The sequence below is a fragment of the Gavia stellata genome, chromosome 26 (genome assembly GCF_030936135.1).
Source record: "Gavia stellata isolate bGavSte3 chromosome 26, bGavSte3.hap2, whole genome shotgun sequence".
Lineage (NCBI taxonomy): Eukaryota > Metazoa > Chordata > Aves > Gaviiformes > Gaviidae > Gavia > Gavia stellata.
This window is the reverse complement of record NC_082619.1, coordinates 2,726,479-2,745,122: the sequence shown is the minus strand read 5'-3', so window position 1 is coordinate 2,745,122 and position 18,644 is coordinate 2,726,479. Positions and strand designations below refer to the sequence as shown.

The 18,644-nt window shown below is 61.0% G+C and overlaps 3 protein-coding genes across 3 annotated transcripts; 1 reads left to right on the top strand and 2 right to left on the bottom strand.

Annotated features, from left to right (window-relative positions):
- The first annotated feature begins 494 nt into the window (after positions 1-494).
- Positions 495-3,510, top strand: CCDC153 (coiled-coil domain containing 153). The gene is made up of 6 exons (XM_009814869.2): positions 495-561; positions 1,301-1,366; positions 1,974-2,093; positions 2,739-2,831; positions 3,175-3,305; positions 3,382-3,510. The coding sequence occupies exons 1-6, from the start codon at positions 495-497 to the stop codon at positions 3,508-3,510; spliced, it is 606 nt and encodes a 201-aa protein (XP_009813171.2).
- Positions 3,511-4,005: 495 nt separating this feature from the next.
- NHERF4 (NHERF family PDZ scaffold protein 4) lies at positions 4,006-7,764 on the bottom strand. Its single transcript, XM_059829632.1, has 10 exons — positions 7,749-7,764; positions 7,050-7,077; positions 6,663-6,727; positions 6,238-6,449; positions 5,895-6,081; positions 5,671-5,807; positions 5,391-5,595; positions 5,006-5,202; positions 4,657-4,827; positions 4,006-4,402 (listed from the first exon to the last, which is right to left on the bottom strand). Exons 1-10 carry the CDS (start codon positions 7,762-7,764, stop codon positions 4,358-4,360), a joined length of 1,263 nt encoding a protein of 420 aa, XP_059685615.1. The 3' UTR covers positions 4,006-4,357.
- A 728-nt stretch (positions 7,765-8,492) lies between these two features.
- On the bottom strand, positions 8,493-15,212 carry NLRX1 (NLR family member X1). The gene is made up of 9 exons (XM_059829631.1): positions 15,145-15,212; positions 13,839-13,966; positions 13,562-13,622; positions 13,042-13,139; positions 12,215-12,831; positions 10,333-11,747; positions 9,411-9,497; positions 9,049-9,300; positions 8,493-8,895 (listed from the first exon to the last, which is right to left on the bottom strand). Exons 2-9 carry the CDS (start codon positions 13,957-13,959, stop codon positions 8,577-8,579), a joined length of 2,970 nt encoding a protein of 989 aa, XP_059685614.1. The 5' UTR covers positions 13,960-13,966; positions 15,145-15,212; the 3' UTR covers positions 8,493-8,576.
- Positions 15,213-18,644: the final 3,432 nt, after the last annotated feature.

Below are 18,644 nucleotides of genomic sequence, written 5' to 3'. Positions count from 1 at the left end.
AGGGTGTGCCGGAGGGGAGAGCCAGGGCAGGAAGGGAGGAAGACACCAAGCTCGTTTTAGGCTGTGACTTGGGAGAGGCACCCTCCCCGCCATGTCCCCATTCCCCCACAGCTCAGCTGGATCCGTGCTGGGGCTGCTCTGGAACTGCTGCTCTGGGGTGTGAGTAGGACAAGGTCCAGCCTACCTGATCAGAGCCGTGTCCCACAATCCTGCAGCCAAACGTGACCAGTTCAGTGCTGGGGAGCGGGGCTGGCTTCAGACCACCCCGGCGCTGTGCTGGGTGCAGGGCAGATTCGATCCACGCCTCTGTCACGGGAATGAGATGCTCAGCTGCTGCAAGGCGGAGGTGGGTTTTGGGCCAGATAACAACCTGCCTTCATTGCAGATAGTTGCTACAACAGCAGGGATTAGCTTGAAGGCATCTTGAACGACTGAGGTCCGCGCTAGCAGCCAGGACAGGTGCTGGCAGGACACTGGTATCACTTTGCAGGAGGATGCCTCTGAAGAGCAAAGGGAAAGGGAGGAAAGGAGTGAAGCAGCAGCAGCAGAGAAACACAGCAGGTGAGTCTGGGGTCTTGTCTCCCTCCAGCCAGCAGGAATGTGCCTCTCCTGTCCCTCCCCTGCTGATTCCTGGCCCCAGCAAGGGCAGGCAATGTAGGGGCTGCTGGAAGTGGGACCTGGGAGCACCAGGACAAAGGATTGCACCGGGGCCCCATGGGACAGCCTGGCTGCGGCTTTCGCATCTCCCCTGCTCACCCTGCGCCAGGGCAGCAGCACAGTTGCCTGATGAGATACAGGAGGCAGGGGGGTCCAGGGCCCTGCCCAAAGCACCCCACTGCACCCTCCAGCCCAGTAGAATCCAGGGGGAGGTCAAAGAGAGTGGCTCTGCCAGGCCCCAGCCTCTCCTACATGCCTCTGAAAGCAGAAGCATGTACCAGGCTGGAACAGGGTCTGGGGTGGGGCTTTGGAAGGGGTTCCCAAGCCTCTGTGCACCATGGCTACTGCCCCATCTTCACTGCAAAATCCCAGCCCTCAGTCCCAAATGAGTGTGCATCTCTCCAGGGCAGCCGCTTCAAGTAAAACTGGCTACACCTTGACTCTGTGTCTGACAGGTGTCTGCACAAATACTGCACTGGTGCTGGTGTTCGAGCCAGAGGCGTGTCTCAGCCAAGATTTCCTGGGGTGAACATCCCAAGGCAGGCTTCCCCTGGGCCATTTGACAGCACTTGGTGTCCCTGGGCCAAGCCCCTTTAAAGAGCTGCTCTTGACCCTGTCCCTTCCTTCTTTCCTCCGGCTGCAGAAAGCCAAGCTGAAGAGAACTACAGGAAAGCAGCACTGGAGGCTGACATGCCGAAAGAGCAGCTGGGTAAGGTCGGGAGGAGGCAGGGGCTGGGGCAAGCAAGGGATGCCCGCTGCCCTGCATGGACTTCCTAGGGACTAGTCCTTCCTGGCAGCAAGTCATGCCAGAGGGTGGCACACAGCCTCCCTTGCATGTGAGCTCCAGCCCCAGGGGCTGCCTGTGCTGTCCCAAGGGTCCCTGGTGTGCAGCGCGGCAGCTGCTTACAGAGGCCAGCAATGCTGCAGAGATGGCAGAGAAAAAGAGCAGCAATACGGAAAGGAGACGGTGGGTGGTAGGGATGCTGCAGTGGGGTACCCCCCTGGAAATGCTTCCCCAGCACAGCGCCTGGCTGAAACGCAGGGGAGGTTTCTTGCTATGAGATTCACTCTGGTTCAGGCAGGGCTTGGGGCCAGGCATAGGTTGGGGAGGTGTCCACATCCCCCTGGCTTTGGGAGCAGAGGAAGGCTGGGAATAAGTCACTGCTGGGCCAAGGTACCGAGGAGGTATTGGGCAGGGAACAGCCACCCAGTATGGTTTGGATGGTGCCCTTTGACTGCCTGTGCTCGTGTCAGGGTCATGGTGTGGGTCACCTGTCATTATCCCCATGGCAGTCCTGTGTGTCTCTGGCTCGCAGTTCCCTGGAGGGATATGACCTGGCAGGCAAAAGCTGACAATGAAAGGCTCCAGCGGAGGCTGTGGGACCTGGAGAAGGCACTGGAGCAGGCACAGGAAGACAAGCGAGACATTCATGAAGGTGAGGGCAGAGGTGGGAGGGGGCAGGTGGACAGATGCAGGGACCCCACACCTTGGTGCCACGGGGGGAAGCAAGCCAAGCTTACCCTACGTCTGCCTTTGGCCTTGACCACCCAGCCCCAAACCACCCTGCTGTTGGCTAGCCCTGATCCCTCCTATGCTGTCAGCATGCAAAGGCTCTGGACACGGACTTGTTGCACCCCAGATGCCTGTACTCAGCACAGGCAGAGGAGACCACAGAGGCAGAGACTTCCCTGCCTGCAAACGTCATTGCCTCGCCATTTCTGTCAGTGCTCAAGAAGGGGCCAATTTTAGTAGAGGTAAAACCTCAGCCAGAGGTTTGCGGTCTTGCCACATGCAAAACTCCGTGCTCATTTTCACTCTCCCACGCTCAATAGAGAGGTAAAACTTTCCCTCCAGGGCTCCCTCCTGCCCCCACCCCCCAGCATTGTCACAGCCCTGCCAGGCAGGGAGAGGGTGCATGCATGGCTGCTTCTGATGCGTCACCCTGAAAGGGGAGCCCTCAGGTCAGACCTTGCTGGAGCCTCTGCCTGGTCACAGGTGCTGTGATCTGAACACAGGGACCACCTGCTTGTCCCTCCTATAGTCACCATGTTTGTTCCCTTCTCCCCTCCCTGGCTCTCAGAAATGACCCGGCAATACCAGGAGCTGCAGAAGCAGACAGCAGCCCACAGCCAGCGCTTGGAGGCGAAAGTGAAGAGCCTGCAGGAGCAGCTCGGTATGGCCCCCGGGCATGCCTGCCCCTCACCGGTGGGTGGGGATGGGTTCGCTCCAGGGCAGCAAAGTGCACTTGGGGGGAGTGAGGGGAGATGGGAGTCATTCACCCTGTGCTGTCAGCATGGCAGCAGCTGAGGGCAAAGCCTGACCCAGTGCATCCCCGACCTTGGGAGATGCTGACGGCAAAGGGGATGCTGTGATCCCACCCCTGTCCCAAGAGCTCTCTGGATTGGGCAGGGGCTGTGTCGCACACTGCCCGTACTCTCCCATGCACTGGTCACGCAGTGCCAGGCTCCTGTGCCCATGTGCTCAGTGTCCGCTGCCTCTGTCCCCGCACCCCACAGCTACTAGGCTCCGGGAGAGCCAGCAGACCCAGGAGACTGCTACCCAGGCACTAGCAGAGAGGGACAGGACCATCGCCCAGCTGCAGGGCAGGCTTGATGCCATGGAGAGGGAGTATGAGAAGATCCTCCACGTGAGTGGGGACGTGGCTGTGGGTGGCTCCTCCTGGCAGCAGGGTCCCCCCTCCTCACCATCCTTTTTCCCACCAGGGTAGCCTGGACCTTGTGCTGGCCAAGATGGCAGAGGCCAGCCAGCACTGGGAAGAGGTAGGCATGACTATCGCTGTGGAGCACAAGGAGTGCCTACAGGAGTTCGGCCTCAACCCCCTGGAGATATAGTGCCCTGGGGACCCCCAGGACCGGACAGGCTCTCAGCCCCTACCTCCCTATCAGCACACCTGCAGAGCTTCCCACATCCTCTGCCCAACACCCCAACTGCCCCAGGCTAGGTAAGAGAAGATGGGTCCTGTCTCACCATGGGATGCACTGCTGAGTCACAGTCCTCTCCATAACATTACCTACACAAACAGCAGTGTGGATTTGTCCTTTAATCACACCCCAAATGCGTGATGCAGGAACAGTGCTGTGATGGAGGGCGGACACTCACTGCCCACAGGTTCACAGGGAGGATGAGAGGAGGAGCACAAGAGAGAAGTCCATGCAGGTGCAGATCTGAGCCAACAGGATGAGAGGTGGGGGGGTTCCTCCAGCACCCTGTCGGTCTCCGCTGCTGCCTTTCTCCTTCCCACAGTGCTCCAAAGCCTAGACCTGGGCTGAGCCAAGACACAGGCTCCCTAGTCCCCGAGGTCATGGCATGGAGGGCAGTGCCTCGGCTCTGCCAGGAGCTCCCAGAGCCTGGAGCTAGGTAAGGGCTTCAGTACAATGTCCCTAGATACCCCTGGAGGCAGCTGGGAGGCAAAGACACAGGTCTGTCCTCAGGTTACAAGAAGCCACCGTCATGGTGAATAAAAGCTTGGAGCCAGCCTCGGTCAATGGAGATGAGTCTCCGGGAGGTGTGATGCCAAGAGCCCCGTTGCGGGCACAGAGACACAGCAGCTGTGCGTGCAACCGGCCATGCTGAGCAGTGCTGTGCTCCCCCAGGAGCCGGGCACCGATGGGCTGGACGTAGCCTGGGTCGAGGCGCTGTGTGGGGGAGCCTGGACAGAGGCAGGGTGCCCCTGGGCCACTAGAACGCCTGATGCAGCCTCCTCTGCTCCTCCTGGCACGGGCTCTGCGGGGACACAGTGGGGGCATTGTGGGCAGCACACATCCACCCACCCCACCACACCTCCACCCTTGCCCCACGGGCAGGTTGGAGGCATCTTTCTGCCTGGCTGCTGTGGCCAGGGGACCACGCAGCCCCTTCCTGCCAGCATCACGGGTGCCAGGGAACTACTAGGACAGGCAGGGCAGGAGGGTGCCAGGACTCAGAGCAGTGCCGGGCTGTGAGCAGCACTGCCGCCAGGGCCTGGCAAGAGAGGTTACCTGTGCAATCCCTATACTGTTGGCAGCAGCCACCAGCCAGGAGACAGGTCCCTTTGGTCCCACCTCAACATGACAGAGTCCAGGGGAGCCACTGGGAGAGGGCAGGGAGGGCGTGCAGGAGCCTGAGGCAGGGTCACTGTCCTCAAAGAACAGCAGAGGGGATAGCCCGATCTGGAAGAGCAGAAGAGGGATATCCGTACAGCTCCTGGAGCTTCACGGCAAGCCAGGTCCCCTAGAGAGGACCTCACTCTGCAGGCCTGGGGGCAAGACACCCTTCCCATCATCCAGCCTCACAGCACCCCAGGGTTCCCCAGCCAGGGCAGGACCATGCTGGGTCCCCAAAACCTACCGACTGGTAGAACTCATCGCCAGCGGGGTCGATGACCAGCAGCGTCACCTGGTCATCATGGGCACGGATCCTGAGCACCGTCTGCTGGTGGTCCAGCCCCTCGATGCTCTCACCGTTCACAGCCAGGAGACGGTCCCCTTCCTTCATGCCTGCCTGCTCGGCTGGCAGCCCTGCATCCACATCCCACAGGAACTGGCCTGCCACAGCGGGAGAGAGGGAGGGTGGGGAGATGGTCACAGAGGCATTCAACCAGAGGGGAACTGGCATTGCTGACCCCCGCGTGCAGGTGGGGACAGGGTCCTGCTGTGGGCACAGGGCTTGCAGCTATTCCCAACCCTTAGACGTGCCTTGCTCAGGTACAGACTGCCCCTCTCAGCCCCCTCACCTGTGGCCCCTGAGCTGCAGTCATCCTCTTTGAGCAGAAACCCGTAGCCAGCTGGACCCTTCACCATGTGCAGCTCCCGCACCTTGAAGGGGAGCCAGGAGGTGTCCGCCAAGAAGGCTGTGACCCGGAGGCCCCGCAGGCGGTAAAACTCCTCCACAGCACTGGACGCCACCAGCAGTGTCACCTTGCTGCCGCTCTGCTTAAGCTGGATGGGAAATGCAGGGCGTTCAGCGATGTTGTCAGCCCCAGTTCCCCACCCACCTGCACCGGGAGCACGCACCTTTCGGGCGAGCTGCGCATGCGAGTAGCTCCTCACGCTGGTCCCATTCAGCTCCAGGAGCCAGGAGCCTGACGGCACCCCTGCTCTCTCCGCTGGCCCGTCCTGCCGCACCGACAGCTGGAAGGTGCCCTTCATGCCTGCAGGGAGGAGAAGAGGCAGTCTGGGGCGAGCAGGGCACTGCACTGAGGAGGCTCGTGGCACCGGCATCCCGCTGCCCGCTTTACCTTCCGGACCCGACACACTGAAGCCAAAACCGCTTTTGTCCCTTGTGACGTGGCAGAGGCGCGGGCGGATGTCAGCTGGCAGCATCTGGGACAGGTCCCTGCCCAGGGCTTTGGCTGCTTCGTAGGAGTCACCATCCAGCACCGCCAGTAGGACCTGGTTCCCGCTGGCCTTGATCTTCTGCACTACCTGGAAGGACCCAGGCTGTGAACCCCGGGCAGGGCGCCCCTCCAACCACAGCCTGTGGGATCAGGGCCCCAGGGTATAGTGGGCTCCTGCACCCTCGGTGCCCCTGGCCGGGGAGGACCTGGGTGTTCCCACAGCCCCGGGGTGCTCCCAGCTTACCCTGCGGTGGTCCATGTGGTCCACGAAGTGGCCATTGACCTGGAGGAGCCGGTCCCCATCCTGCAGCCCCCTGCGCTGGGCCAGCCCCCCCAGCTCAACCTGCCGGATGATGTGGCCCTGGCAGCCCAGCTCCTCGTGGAGGCAGAAGCCGAAGGTCTCCGTGCTGCCCTTGCTCAGGAGGTAGAAGCGGGGCTCCCCCACGCCCTCGCCATCTGCATGGGGGCACAGCCCGTGAGCAGGGCCCTGCAGTGATCCTAACATGGGTTGTCTACCCCATCCCGGGCTGGGATCTCACCATCCCCACTGCCTTACATGTTCACCTCCCCACAGCTCTCCAGCATGAGAGAGCCCAGGACCCCAGTGATGCCCAGCTGCCAGAACCCCATGCTGACACAGGGATGCCCCAGGGAGATGAGGGTATTTACCCATGTCCTCAGCCAGTGACAAGGCAGGGTTGTCGATCCCATCTTTGGGGCTAAATTCAAATTTTCTGAAATGATAAAGGGCAGGAGAGGCCACGTTAGTGCAGCAGCATGGCCTTCCCCACGCTCTCCCCAGCCCTTCCGTGGTGACCCCCGTTCCTCCCAGAAAGGGCCAGCTAGGGCCACAGCTCCAATGCCTCCTTTTCCTTAGGGAAAGCCAGGAGGGGTTGTCCCTCTTGGACTGTCCCCCACATCTCTCCTGAGCTAACAGCTCAGGGAAGACCTTCCTGGGGCAGGCGGCTGGGATTGGCAGCTGGGACCCACACCACCTCAGCTGAGGACGCGCCCCAGCCCCCGGAAGCCCCCGGCCAGGGGGAACTCGGCACTTACATGATGGACTTCTTGTCACCCTCGAGCCCTGCAGAGGGAGAGGAGAGGTCAGTGCAGGAGGCGGCGGGCTGGGAGCAGACCCCATGCTCTTGAGCACTCAGGGGTTGTCCGTTCTCAGGCTGAGCATGCCACCCCAGGTGAGGTGGGTTTGTAGAGTCCACACAGCCCTCCTGGCCCCTCTGCCCCCCAGCTACAGCCCGTTCCCTGGGCACAGCTCAGCCCTTGGCCCCGCCACCAGTCTCCTCTTGCGTTTCGAAGCAGAAGGACACCTGCTGCTTGGGTCCAATGGGCACCCACTGCCCAGCCCAGCGGGGTCCTGTAGCACCGGGGGGCAAAGTAGGGCCAGGCGGCGGATGCAGAGGGATGTTAGTGCTGGGGGTTTACGGGGCTTTTGAGTGAGGGATAAGAGTCACCAGCGCCCCAGCGAGCTGGCTGGAGCCAGGAGATGGAGACAGATGCACACCTCCCCATAAAACGCCTCCCCACCTCTTCCAGCACAAGGACCCGCAAACTCAAGGAGAGGGGATTCCTGCCAAGCACTCCCACAATGTCCATCTGCATTTTCCTGGATGCCTCTAGCTCCTTTCCACGGCCTGCCTGGGCTCTGACATTGCCTTGCTCTGTGCAGAAGCAGGGCCTGGAGACATGCATGTGTGGAAGGGTTTCTGCAGGATGAAGCCCCACTGCCCCGGCACGTACCTTTTGTTTGCTTCATGGCTGCAGGGAATGTGAGAGGGAGCAAGGTACAGGGTGAAGTGGCAGGGAAGCCAGTGTCCCCGCCTCTTCCAAGACGCCCCAGGTTTAATGGTTAAACAGCCCCGACATCTCCCCTGCTCTCCCAGTCCCGGGGCACTGCCAGCCCTCACCCAGCAGAGCTGGGAGCAGGGACCAGCACCCTGGGACACCCAGCTTGGGAACAGATCCTTGTGTTCCAGCTTCCAGCTGCCCGCAAAGGCAGCCCATGGTGGGGAAGACTGACTGGTTCGGCATGGGCTGGAGCAGAAGTGGGCTGCCCCATCCTAGCCCCGTGAGATGGGGAAGGGCCAGAGCCCTCCACTCCAACTGTTGGAGGGACGGCCGCACTAGCGCCTCCACATTCCTCCCCCAGGAAGGGCCCGGAGAGGAGATCGAGTCTTGGCACTAGTGTGCTTCAGTGGAAACAAAGCGGTGCGCTTTAATGCTACCAAAGGTTTCACAAGCAAGCCTGAGTCCTGCCCCTCTGCCACTGCTGTGGCTCGTGGCTGGGCCAGCAGTGGCCGGGGTGCAGGGGCTGCGTCTCTACAAGCCCAGAAGAACAAGTCCCGTTTGCTCCTGGCCTGGTCTCTGTACAGTTCTCCCACACTTTAGCCTTGCCCACAGATGAGGGCTGAACCCTACATACCCAGCACCTTTGACAGCCTTGGTAGCACCCGACCACTAGGCATCTCCACGTGGATAAGGGCGCAGGGAATGTGCTGCCGAGGCACACTCCAGTGTTTCCTCCCCAGCAGCTCAGCTCCCTCCCCGGCTGGGTGGATGGACAGCAGGTTAAAGGGTCCCGTGCTGCAGTTTCCCCAGCATCTTCTTGACCTCACTCTCAACTCGTAGGAACTTGGCTTTCCTCCAGGGGTTGGCAGTCTGTCTCCGGCTGCTCTCCAGGTCCTGCAGGATAAGGGCAAGGTGCTGCCGAACCCGCTCGCGGTCCCAGAAAGGCAGGTTCCTCTGCACCACGTTCAGGATGTTTGACCAGTAGTCGGAGACGTCGGTGCCTGCTGTAAGGAAAACCAGCGCTCTGACGCCGTCCCGGTCCATGCGCAGGCTGTGAAGTGCCCGCTTGCCGTCCTCACTGATGTCATTGAAGTACAGACTGTGGGATGAGAGAAAAGGAACAAGAGACACTGTGAGGCGTGGAGGCAGGACGCAGAGGCAGAGGAGGGCTCCCTGCTTGCTGCCGTGGGGAGGGACACTGGGTCAGAGGCATCGCCTGCAAGAGGGAAGAGATGGGGCAGAGTGAACTCACTGCACTTTGTCCAGCGTTGCGTGCTTTTTGGCCACCTCCACCACATGCAGGGCGGCTGTGTCAGTCAGGGAGTTGTAGCCCAGGTTGAGCTCCTGGAGGTGCTGGTTCTTGGCCAGGTGCTGAGCAATGACTTCGGCACCCTGGTCACCCAGTGCGGTGTGGAGCAGGGACAAATGGGTCAGCGAGCGGTTGCCTGCCAGCGCCTCAGCCAGGTATTGTGCCCCCTGCTCGCCCACGGGGTTATTTGCCAGCCTGTGGACACAGAAGCTCAGGGCAATGCCAAAGCTGGGCAGGGGGCCCAAGGCCAGGGCACATGGTGGGCATCAGAAACAGTTTCATGCAAGGACAGAGGCAGTACTCACCGCAGGTTGCTCACCACACACTTGTCATGCAGGAGCAGGTCACGTATTTCCTTGCAGGCATCAGAGCCCAGGCTGTTGAGCTGCAGACTGATGCAGAGAGAGACATGGGGGTGGCAGGACCAAAATGGCTGTTACCTAAGGGACTGGCAACCCTGCTCTCTCCATTTTCCTTGGCCCTCCCCATCACCATCCTACCCGGGGTCCCCAGACAAGGCCACACAAGGCTTCCTCTCCAAAAGGGAGCACACTGGAACCGCAGCCAGCAGAGCCCATGCCAGCAGGAGCAAGGGAGGGGAAGAGGGTGCAGGGTCCGCAGGGGTTGGGTGAAGGTCTGAGGAGGGATCAGGACCCCACCAAGCCTTCCTGCGCATCTGGAGGAAGGAAGTGCTGCACAGCCCCGCTGCACACCCAAGTCCATCTCTGCTGAGCATGGCTCGCCACCCCCTGGGCGACAGGAAGACTGCAGTTCCACAAATGGACTGCAACAGGACCCATCCCTTTGCGCAGCCCAGACTCCCACCCTTGGGCGGCATATCTCCCGCCCAGAGTTAGAAGCAGCAGAGCTAGCTACACGGGGATGCTGGGTGGCTCCGGGGCCAAGCAATGGGAGGGACTTGGGTCTGCCAGAGGAGCTGGCAGCCCAGCCTGTGGTACCAGATGCAGAGAGCTGCCCAAAGAGTCCTACGGGAGGGTGTGCTAGGACTGCAAATCCCAGCATGCAGTGCCCTAGCAAGGAGGCTCAAGGAGCGTTGCATGTTGGAAGCTGTAGTCCCCCAGGTCTGCACCGAGAATAAACAGGGGCATGCATGCCCTTCCCTGCCTTTGCCATGCTCGGGCTCCTAGTGTATCCCTGTGATGGGCAGAGGTGAGGGAGAGCCCAATTTTTGAGCACTGCCCAAGGGCAGAAGAATGTGGTACTCACTGGAGAGCTTTGCATCGCAGCAGGACAGGGAAGAGGATCCTCAAGCTGCTTGTGTCAAGGTTGCAGGAGGTCAGGTTCAGCTCCTTCACCTCGTGGCACGTGGTGCCCATGACAGATGCCAGTACAGAGCACTTGAGCGGGGTCATCTTGACAGATGAGAGGTTGACAGTCCGGAGGGAGCGGATGGCCTCAGCTGTGAAGCGCTCATTCTGGAACTCATGCAGGAAGAAGAGGTAGTCCATCAGCTCGGAGGGGGGAAGCCCCTTGCGGCTGTTCCTGATGACCGTCTTCTTCATGGCCTTAGCGATCTCAAAGGCCGCCAGGTTCTTGATAGAGCAGCCCAGCTGCTCCAGGATAGCACGGTTACGGCGGGATAGTATCCCACCCATGAAGATGGGGAAGAGCTCAAAGACCTCATCATCAGGGGCCTCATCAGGGTGGCGCATGGGGCCCTCCATGCCCAGGATGCTGGAATTGATCTGATCCAAGACATCATCATTGTAGTAGTCCTCCTCTTTGAATAGCTCCTCTGCCATGGTGTGGGCAATAGCATCCCGGTCCTTACCGCTCAGCCGGGAGAAGTAGCGAGGGAAGATTTTGAGCAGGTTTAAGAGCACTGGCAGGAAGCGCAAGGGCAGCACCTTGGAGATGATACTCAGGACGACAGCGACATCTTCACTCACCTTCCCAATGATCTCTGACAGCTCCTTCCCCAGTCTCTGTGCCAGGGTCTTCTTCTCACCCAGCACCACATACAGGGCTGCCAGGTACTCCTGCATAGCAGGGATGGTGAAGACAAAGGTGTGCTCTTTGCCTGGCTGCACACATGGAGTGAGGAAGAAGCGGAAGACATCGCTGCGGAAGACCTCCAGGAGGTTGAGCTCACTTTCAGTCTTCATCTCCACCTCAAAGCACTGCTGCAGGTCATCCTCTGAGAAGCAGGTCTTGCGGGACATCACCCCTTCGTAGGCCAGCTTGCCCACCGCCTTGGCCACGTACTTCATCATGGAGATGTTGGTGGGGTCGGTGCTGTCCAGCACCTCCCCGCTGAAGTTGAGCCTCAGGAAGCTGGTGTAGATGCCAGTCAGGGTCTGGCTGGGAGGCACTGTCCTGGTGAAGTAGAGGAAGTGCAGCGTGGTGCACACCAGCCAGCAGTAAGAGGGCAAGAAGCAGGCAGCAGCTATTTGGTTGTGGCGCTCCAAGTTCCTCGACAACATCTCTACCAAGTTTTCCTGCTCACCTGAGCTGCTACCCACACTGTCCTTTCCACTGCAGCCAGGCTGGCTGAGACGCATCTGGAAATACAGCTTCTGCAGGTTGGTGTCTGAGAAGCCACAGATCTCGGCATAGCGGCCCACGTACTTGCCAGGGATCCGGCGCACCGCTGATGGGCGCGTGGTGACGATGATGCTGGCCTGGAAGCAGAGGGCTGGGTGAGTTTGGAGGTGCTCCCTCTGTAGGTTTGATCTAAGCTCAGCAGGGTCCCAAGTGCATAACTCACATATAGGGGCACAAGGGTCACACCACCCCAGGGGCTGGGGGTCAAGAAGCTGCTGCCCAAAGGGTGTTGGTTCAAATCTGGCCCAGGCAGAGGGGACAGAAGGGTTTTCCCCATCCCCTACTAGACATATATCAAGTCTGGAAGACCACAGCCCAGCAGACAGCCTTCTTTGCCTTGCCAGGCCTGCCCAAAGATCTCCCAGAGACAAACCAGTAACAGTGACATAAGGCCACCTTGGTGAGTCCCTCCAGGAGCAGAGGCTGGCTGTTCGCTCACAGCCAAGCTGGACTACAAGCAGTTAGCACAATGCCTATGCCTGCAATGCCCCAGGGCTCACCCCAGCCTTTCTCCAGCACGAAGGAGCTGGAGTGAGACACTGACCTCTGGCAGGAGGTATTTTCGCAGCAGGTTGACCACGATGGCAGAGGGAGGCACAGGCTCATTGGGGTCACAGCACAGCTCCGTGCCAGCCAGCCGGAAGTCCAAGTTGAGGCGCTCCAGGCCATTGAGGATGAAAAGCACCTTGAGGTTGGAAGTGCCCAGCATTGGCACCACGTCCCGGAGGTGCTGGTACTTCTTGGTTATGAGGCGCCGTAAGGAGATGGGGGCATGACTATGGGACAGGTCCTCACAGGAGAAGGGGATGACCAGCTCAAAGCGGGGTAGGCGACCATGGCACCAGTCCACCACCATCTTCTTGATGAGGGTGCTTTTCCCTGTGCCCACAGTGCCGTACAGCACCACATTCTTCACCTGCCGCCCACAGGCATCCACGTCGAAAAGGTTCTGGAGGCTGATAACCTGGCTGCAGGGCTGCTGGAGCTGGTTCTGGATGGTTAGGTCAGGTGAGGGCTTCAGGATCTCCTCCAGGGAGCTCTCCCGGATCACTGGGTCCACGTGGACTGCGTCCAGCGAGAAGGAAGGGCCGAACTGCCTCTCTTCATTGGGCTGGTGGCTGAACCATGCAGACAGGCTCTTCTGGTGTTTCTTAATAGCATCTGGGAAGAGGAAGGTACTTGACAAGACAAGGGCTTCTCACTGGCAGGGGATCGGGGAAGTTGCCTGCCCCAAGCCACTGCGGTGACGTGGCTGCAGAGAGGAAGATACAGCCCAGCTCTTGCTAACCCTCACACTGCCCAGGACAGCAGCTGCCCCCAACCCACTGTGTAGGACCCTCCATCCTCTTCAGCGCAGGGCTGCAAGCTTACCAGAAGAGGCCACGTTCCGCAGCTGGGACAAGCCGTGGCGAGAGGAGCTGGGCTGGACAGAGTGCTCCTGGGACCCTCCCTGGTAGCGAACACAGCCCCTGCAAGAGGAGGGATAGTGTCACCAGGAGGGCAGGGGCCAGCAGCTCCAAGCCCTGCCTGGGGCAGGGCAGGCAGATCACAAGTGAGTGCAGTGGGAAGTGCTGAGTAGAGCCAGTTCACCCCTTCCTTCCCCTACACCAAGGGAGAGCACAGGGCTGGGCAAGGGCACAGCTAGGAACTGAAGGCAGGTCAGCCAGCCATGCATTGTGCATCCCCAGCAAACCCATGGCAAGGCAGAGAAGTGGGGCTGAATTCAGAGCAGGCAGGGAGTTGGGTCTGGGTTGTTTTCTAGGTGGAAGCAAAGCAGCATCTCTGCCTGCAGAGCCCCAGTGGTCCCAAGGCAGCCAGCTCAGCCACCCAGGTCCTGTGGCAAACAGCCACAGCGCAGAATGGGCCAGGTCCCAGCTGTGTGGCACTGTACCTGGGGAGGGAGATGCCACTTGTGCAAAGGATCTTCCTGAGGAAGTAGCTGCCTGCAGCGCCTGGGGGGCGAAGAAGAACGCACGAAGTCAGGGATGGCCTTCTCCAGCCCAGCAGAGCTAACACCACCGAGCTCATTGGCTTCGTGTCTTGCTGGGGTGACCCACAGACTGCACAGGCTCCCTCCCACTGGGGAGGGATGTCCACCAGGGACAGGGCTTCCCTGGGAGCAGGACAGATTCAAGGTCACAGTCCCACAGGCACAGAGCCCCACTTACCTGGCACTGAAGCAGCACACAGATACACACTTCGGGTCCCCCTGCTCCTTGGCAGGGATCGATGCATCTGTGTCCAGCTGCCCCAGGGCAGGCAGCTCTGGCATTGCATGGCCCGAGACATCCTCTTCCTGAAAGAGAGGGGACAGCCCATGAGGCAGGCTGGGTGCCTGGACGTGCTGGTTCCCTGCGCCAGCCCAGCTTTGCAGCCTGAGGCTGTACCTGCCCCTGCCCTAGCCCAGGGATGCCTGGATCAGGAACGACCCGCTCCCACATCCGACCCCACAAACCCACCAGCCATGGGGAGCAGTGGTGGGCCGGCCAGCACCATGGCTGGAGCAGAGCTGAGCTGGCAGAAGCATGTCCCGCCTCAGACTCCCCATCCAGCACCCTTCACAGACCTACCTGGACATCGCCGGGGGGGTGCAGCCGAGAGGGCAGCAAAGCAGGGCCCTGAGGAGGTACTCACCCTGCCAGGCAAGCCTGCCTGCCCCCCAAACCCACCCCCACGGGCCTCAGTTGGGACCAGCCTCCTAATGCACAAGGGGCAGGGGACAATCTCCTCCCTCTTAGCAGCCAAAAGTCACTAGCCTAGACTCGGCTGTAACAGTACAGCTATAAACAACTATCATAACCGAGAGAACAAAAGTGCTGGGGAGAGGGCAGGCTTCCTCCTCCCAGGCTTGAGGGCTTGCCGTTTTAGGGCTTTATATTAGAACAAACCAACCGCCCTCCCCAAACAGCCATGAAATCCTGTAAAACCAGGAGCTGGGGCTGGGAGAGAGGAGACAGCAGGGAGGGGCTTAGGAAAGGCAGAAAATAAAGGTGATCCCATATCCACATGCGTGGTGGCTTTCCCCAGTCTGTCACCGGCGTGCCCCAGGGCTGCCCGGTGGTGGCTGGCCCTGCCGAGCGGTCCTGTCCCCCGGCGGGCAGCCCTTGCCGCGTCCTTGGCAGTCGCTGAGCCCTCTCGCCAGGCCAAGGCGGCTGCGGCACGCAGGGATGCTGAGCACAGCCTCCTCCCATTTAAAGCAGCCGGGGAGGCTGCAGCCAGCAGTAGCCAGGGCACAGGCTGGCAGGGGGCTGCGGGGGCTCAGCTGGTCCCTCGGGGCTGCACCGGGTCCAGCCTGGCACACGGTGATTTTTCCCAGGCAAAGTGCCCATCTCCAGAGGTGGACGAGGGGCTCAGCAGCTCCGGGGTGCTCGGGCAGCTGTCCCGCACGGGCCTGGCTCTGTGGGGCAGAGCGGGACGGGGTCGGCAGCTCTGCTCCCCAGGGATGTGGCGCAGCAGCACCCCGCCCAGCCTTACCTGCCCTGATACGGTCCAGTCCGGCAGAACCAGCTGTGCCGGCACTGACTCAGGCTCCCGCCCCAGCTCAGCAGGGTGATCCTTCAGGAACACAGGTTGCACTCACAGCCCCCAACATCCTGAGAAACTGGAGCATGGGGTGGGAGGGTGTAAGCAAACCCCAGCAGGTAAGAAGGGACAGCGTGCAAATCTCTCTGCATTTGGCCTCCCCCAGGAGAGGACGAGCAGAACGACGGCTTGCTCACGCCTCCCACAGCCCGGGCTTTTTGCTGTCCCTCGTCACGTTATCCAGATGGAGAAACTGAGGCACGGGGGTGGGTCCAGTGGAGCCGACGTTGAACCTGGGTGTCCTGACCTCGAGGTCTTTGCAGCAAGCAAACCCCGATGCATCCCCTGCCCAGCTCCCGGCCCCCTCCGCCGCCCAGGGCACGCTGCCGAGCGGAGGGCCCCGTGCCGCCCGCCTGCTGCGGTCCCCCTTCAGGCACCCCTAGTGCGTGCCTGGCCCACACGCACTCTGGTCACCCGGCCTCCCGCCTCCCTGCTTCCGTGTCCGCAGGGACAGGGTGTCTGAGGCCCTGGCAGAGCAGAGACCTGGAGCTCAGGGCAATGGTGAGGCTGGCGCTGAGCAAGGCGAGAGCGACAGCCGCGCTGAAAGCGGCGGGGTTACCTCCAGCAGGACTCCTCGCCAGGGAGGCCGATCCCACGGCTCCCTGTGCTCGCGCTGCCCGGCACTGAGCCCGTGGGGCCTGTGGAGGAGAGACCGGTGCTGCTCAGCCGCCTCCTTCCATCCCTGTCCCGGGAAGAGGCTCCTCTCTGGAGGCGGCTGTTTTGCAGTTGTAACTTCCTGCAACGCCGTCCTGTCCCGTCCTGCCCCGCGCACAGCGGCTGCCAGCTCTGCTGAGCAGGGTGAGGAGGATGGCCATGGCTCCACTTTGGGGACACGACAGAGGGACCAGCAGGCACAACGGCAAGGAAAAACACCTGTACCCCCAAACACAGGGACACACACAGTATGGGGTGGGTCCTGGGGTCTTACTAGCAGTGCTGCAAGGCGGGGTTTCCTCCGGACACATCTGGTGGCTCTGCATCCCCAGCTGGTGCCCGGCTGTGCAACAGGAGCCCGCAAGGACAAGTCCTGCTCCGGAGTGAAATCCCCCCCGTGCTCAGCTGCCACCGACTCACACAGAGCACGGTGCAGGGAATGGGAGAACAGCAGCTCTGCAGGGAAAACGTCCCAGAGGAAGCTGTGCTGGCAGGACAGCCCAGCCCAGCACCGCCTGGTTTTGCCTGTGTAACACACATGCATGGACACACACACAGACATATATATACCTACCCTTTCGCTGCTTGCAGATCTGCGCTGGCAGCCCAGTAAGGTGGTGCTGAGACCACAGCCAGCCGTGTCTGCAGGGCTGCGTGCACTCTGCTCGGTCCCTGGGTGCTGTCCCAGGAAGCACTGGCCCACCCCAGCCAGCCACAGGCAGTGCTGAGCCAGGGGTGCTGGGGCCGAGGGTTCACACCCGGGTAGTGCCGGAGGCCACACTCGCACCCCAAAGGCCTGCACAGAGCCCACACAGACATACACATCCCTGCACACCTTTGCAGACACTCGGCATCCATCCCCAGCGATGTGTGCAGCCACCTGCCTGCGTGCTGCCCCCCCAGCACCCACCTCCACACCCCAGCGCAGGGAGACCTGTGGGTGTTCCCAGGCACAGACATCTCCCCTTGCATGCGTGCCCTCTGGCTGCTCAGGGAGCAGAGGCATCCAGGCAGTACACTATAAATATAAGTTTTATTGATGTGTGAAATCCAACAAGTACAGCTGGCATCTCAGAACGACTGAAATAAGCCGCAACATCTCCACCTGCTCAGTAGCTCCTGGGGCCCTCCGGACACTGGTAAGAACCAGCAGCAAGCTGGGACCCAGGCACCCTGTCCCTGCGGGGCACTTACCTGCATGCGTGGCACAGCCCAGAGAGCCAGCAGGGCCCTGCCAGGAGCCCTGTGCTCCCCGCAGAGCCGAGGGGCTCACCTCCACCCTGCCTGGTTCCTGCCAGGCTGCAGCTGTGGACAGCGGTGCCCGGGCCCCGCTTCGCAGCCTCCCCCCGGCAAGGCAGAAGGATGTGGGCAAATGCCACCCACACACAGCTAGCACAGCAGAGCTACAGCTGTGCGAGCAGACTCCCTTGGCCTTCGAGCTGTTATCTGCATCTTACTTTGGCAAAGGGTCCCAGGAAAAAAGCAGCTCACCTCTGGCCACGTGGGAGCACGGGTTTCAGCAGGTGCACCTCTCTGCATGGTCCACCCCTGCCCTGTACCACACGTGCAGCCCACTGCACAACCTCCTCTGCACACGTGGACAAGGTGAAGGCTGGAAAACCACAGGGTCCAGCATGGCAGGGACACACGAAGAGATCCCAGGCAGCCGCAGGCTGCCTGTGGCACCAGGAGGTCCCGTGGCAGAGGGACAGGACAAATGGTGTTCACACACAGTGACAATGAAACACTGTTTTATTGCCGGATTTGAGAGAGGGGTGAAGCCCTGGGAGATGCCCCATCCCCTCCCTGCGCTAGCCCAGTCTCTCCTCCAGCAAACCCTAGCACCAGCCGGTGATGATGCATTTGCTCGTCTTGTGCATGTGACAAAGGTGGCCTGGACATGCGTGGAGGTGAGAGGCCATACCCCTGCTTGCCTGCCTGCATTCACAGCACGCATGGGGGAGAGGCAGTACCTGATACAACCGGGCCTGTGGGCTGAAGGTGCCAGGCGAAGGGGCTGAAGCAGTTTTAGATGGGTTGAGGTTCAACTGGTGCTCCCAGGGAGCTGGAGCCATGGCCTGAACCACATCCTCATCCATTCAAAGTGCATTGCAAGGAAAAGCAGGGGGCAGGAGGGGAGAGGAGGTGTGGGGGAAGAAGCCTGCTCTCCTCCATCACACTCCTCATGATTATCCAGACGCGTTCCCTGGTGGGATTCCCGTAGACAGAAGCACCCACAGCCCCACTCCCCTGCTCTGATAAAGTGCATCCTCACTGCTGCATGCCAGCCCAGCACATGGGTGTTCCCCACCCACTCAGGACAAGGCAAGACCCAGCCTGGGCACCCCTGGTCCCACACCACAAAATGACTAGTGTTATTGCCAAGGTGTCCTGCCACAGCCCAGCTCGGTGCCTATCTTGCCCTGAAGAGACCGTCCCGGAGAGATGTCCACTAGCCAGTGAGCTGGAGTGTCCCAGACTTGCTCCACTAAGGGCCCCCAAGAGCAGGGTGGCTGCATGCCATCCCTCTGCCGTGCCAGTGCAGAGACAACCCCTCTCACCCTGCTCCTGTGGGGCAGGGGGCCACCCAGGCAGTGGAGGGGCAATAAACCCCAAGCGCTCAGCCCAGCCACGCAGCCTGCGGGGCTCAGTGCAAACGTGCTCAGTCCCTTTGCATTTCTCTGTGTGCCTTCCACCATCTCTGGGATTGTCCTTGCTGAGAGGGAAGGGGCAACGGA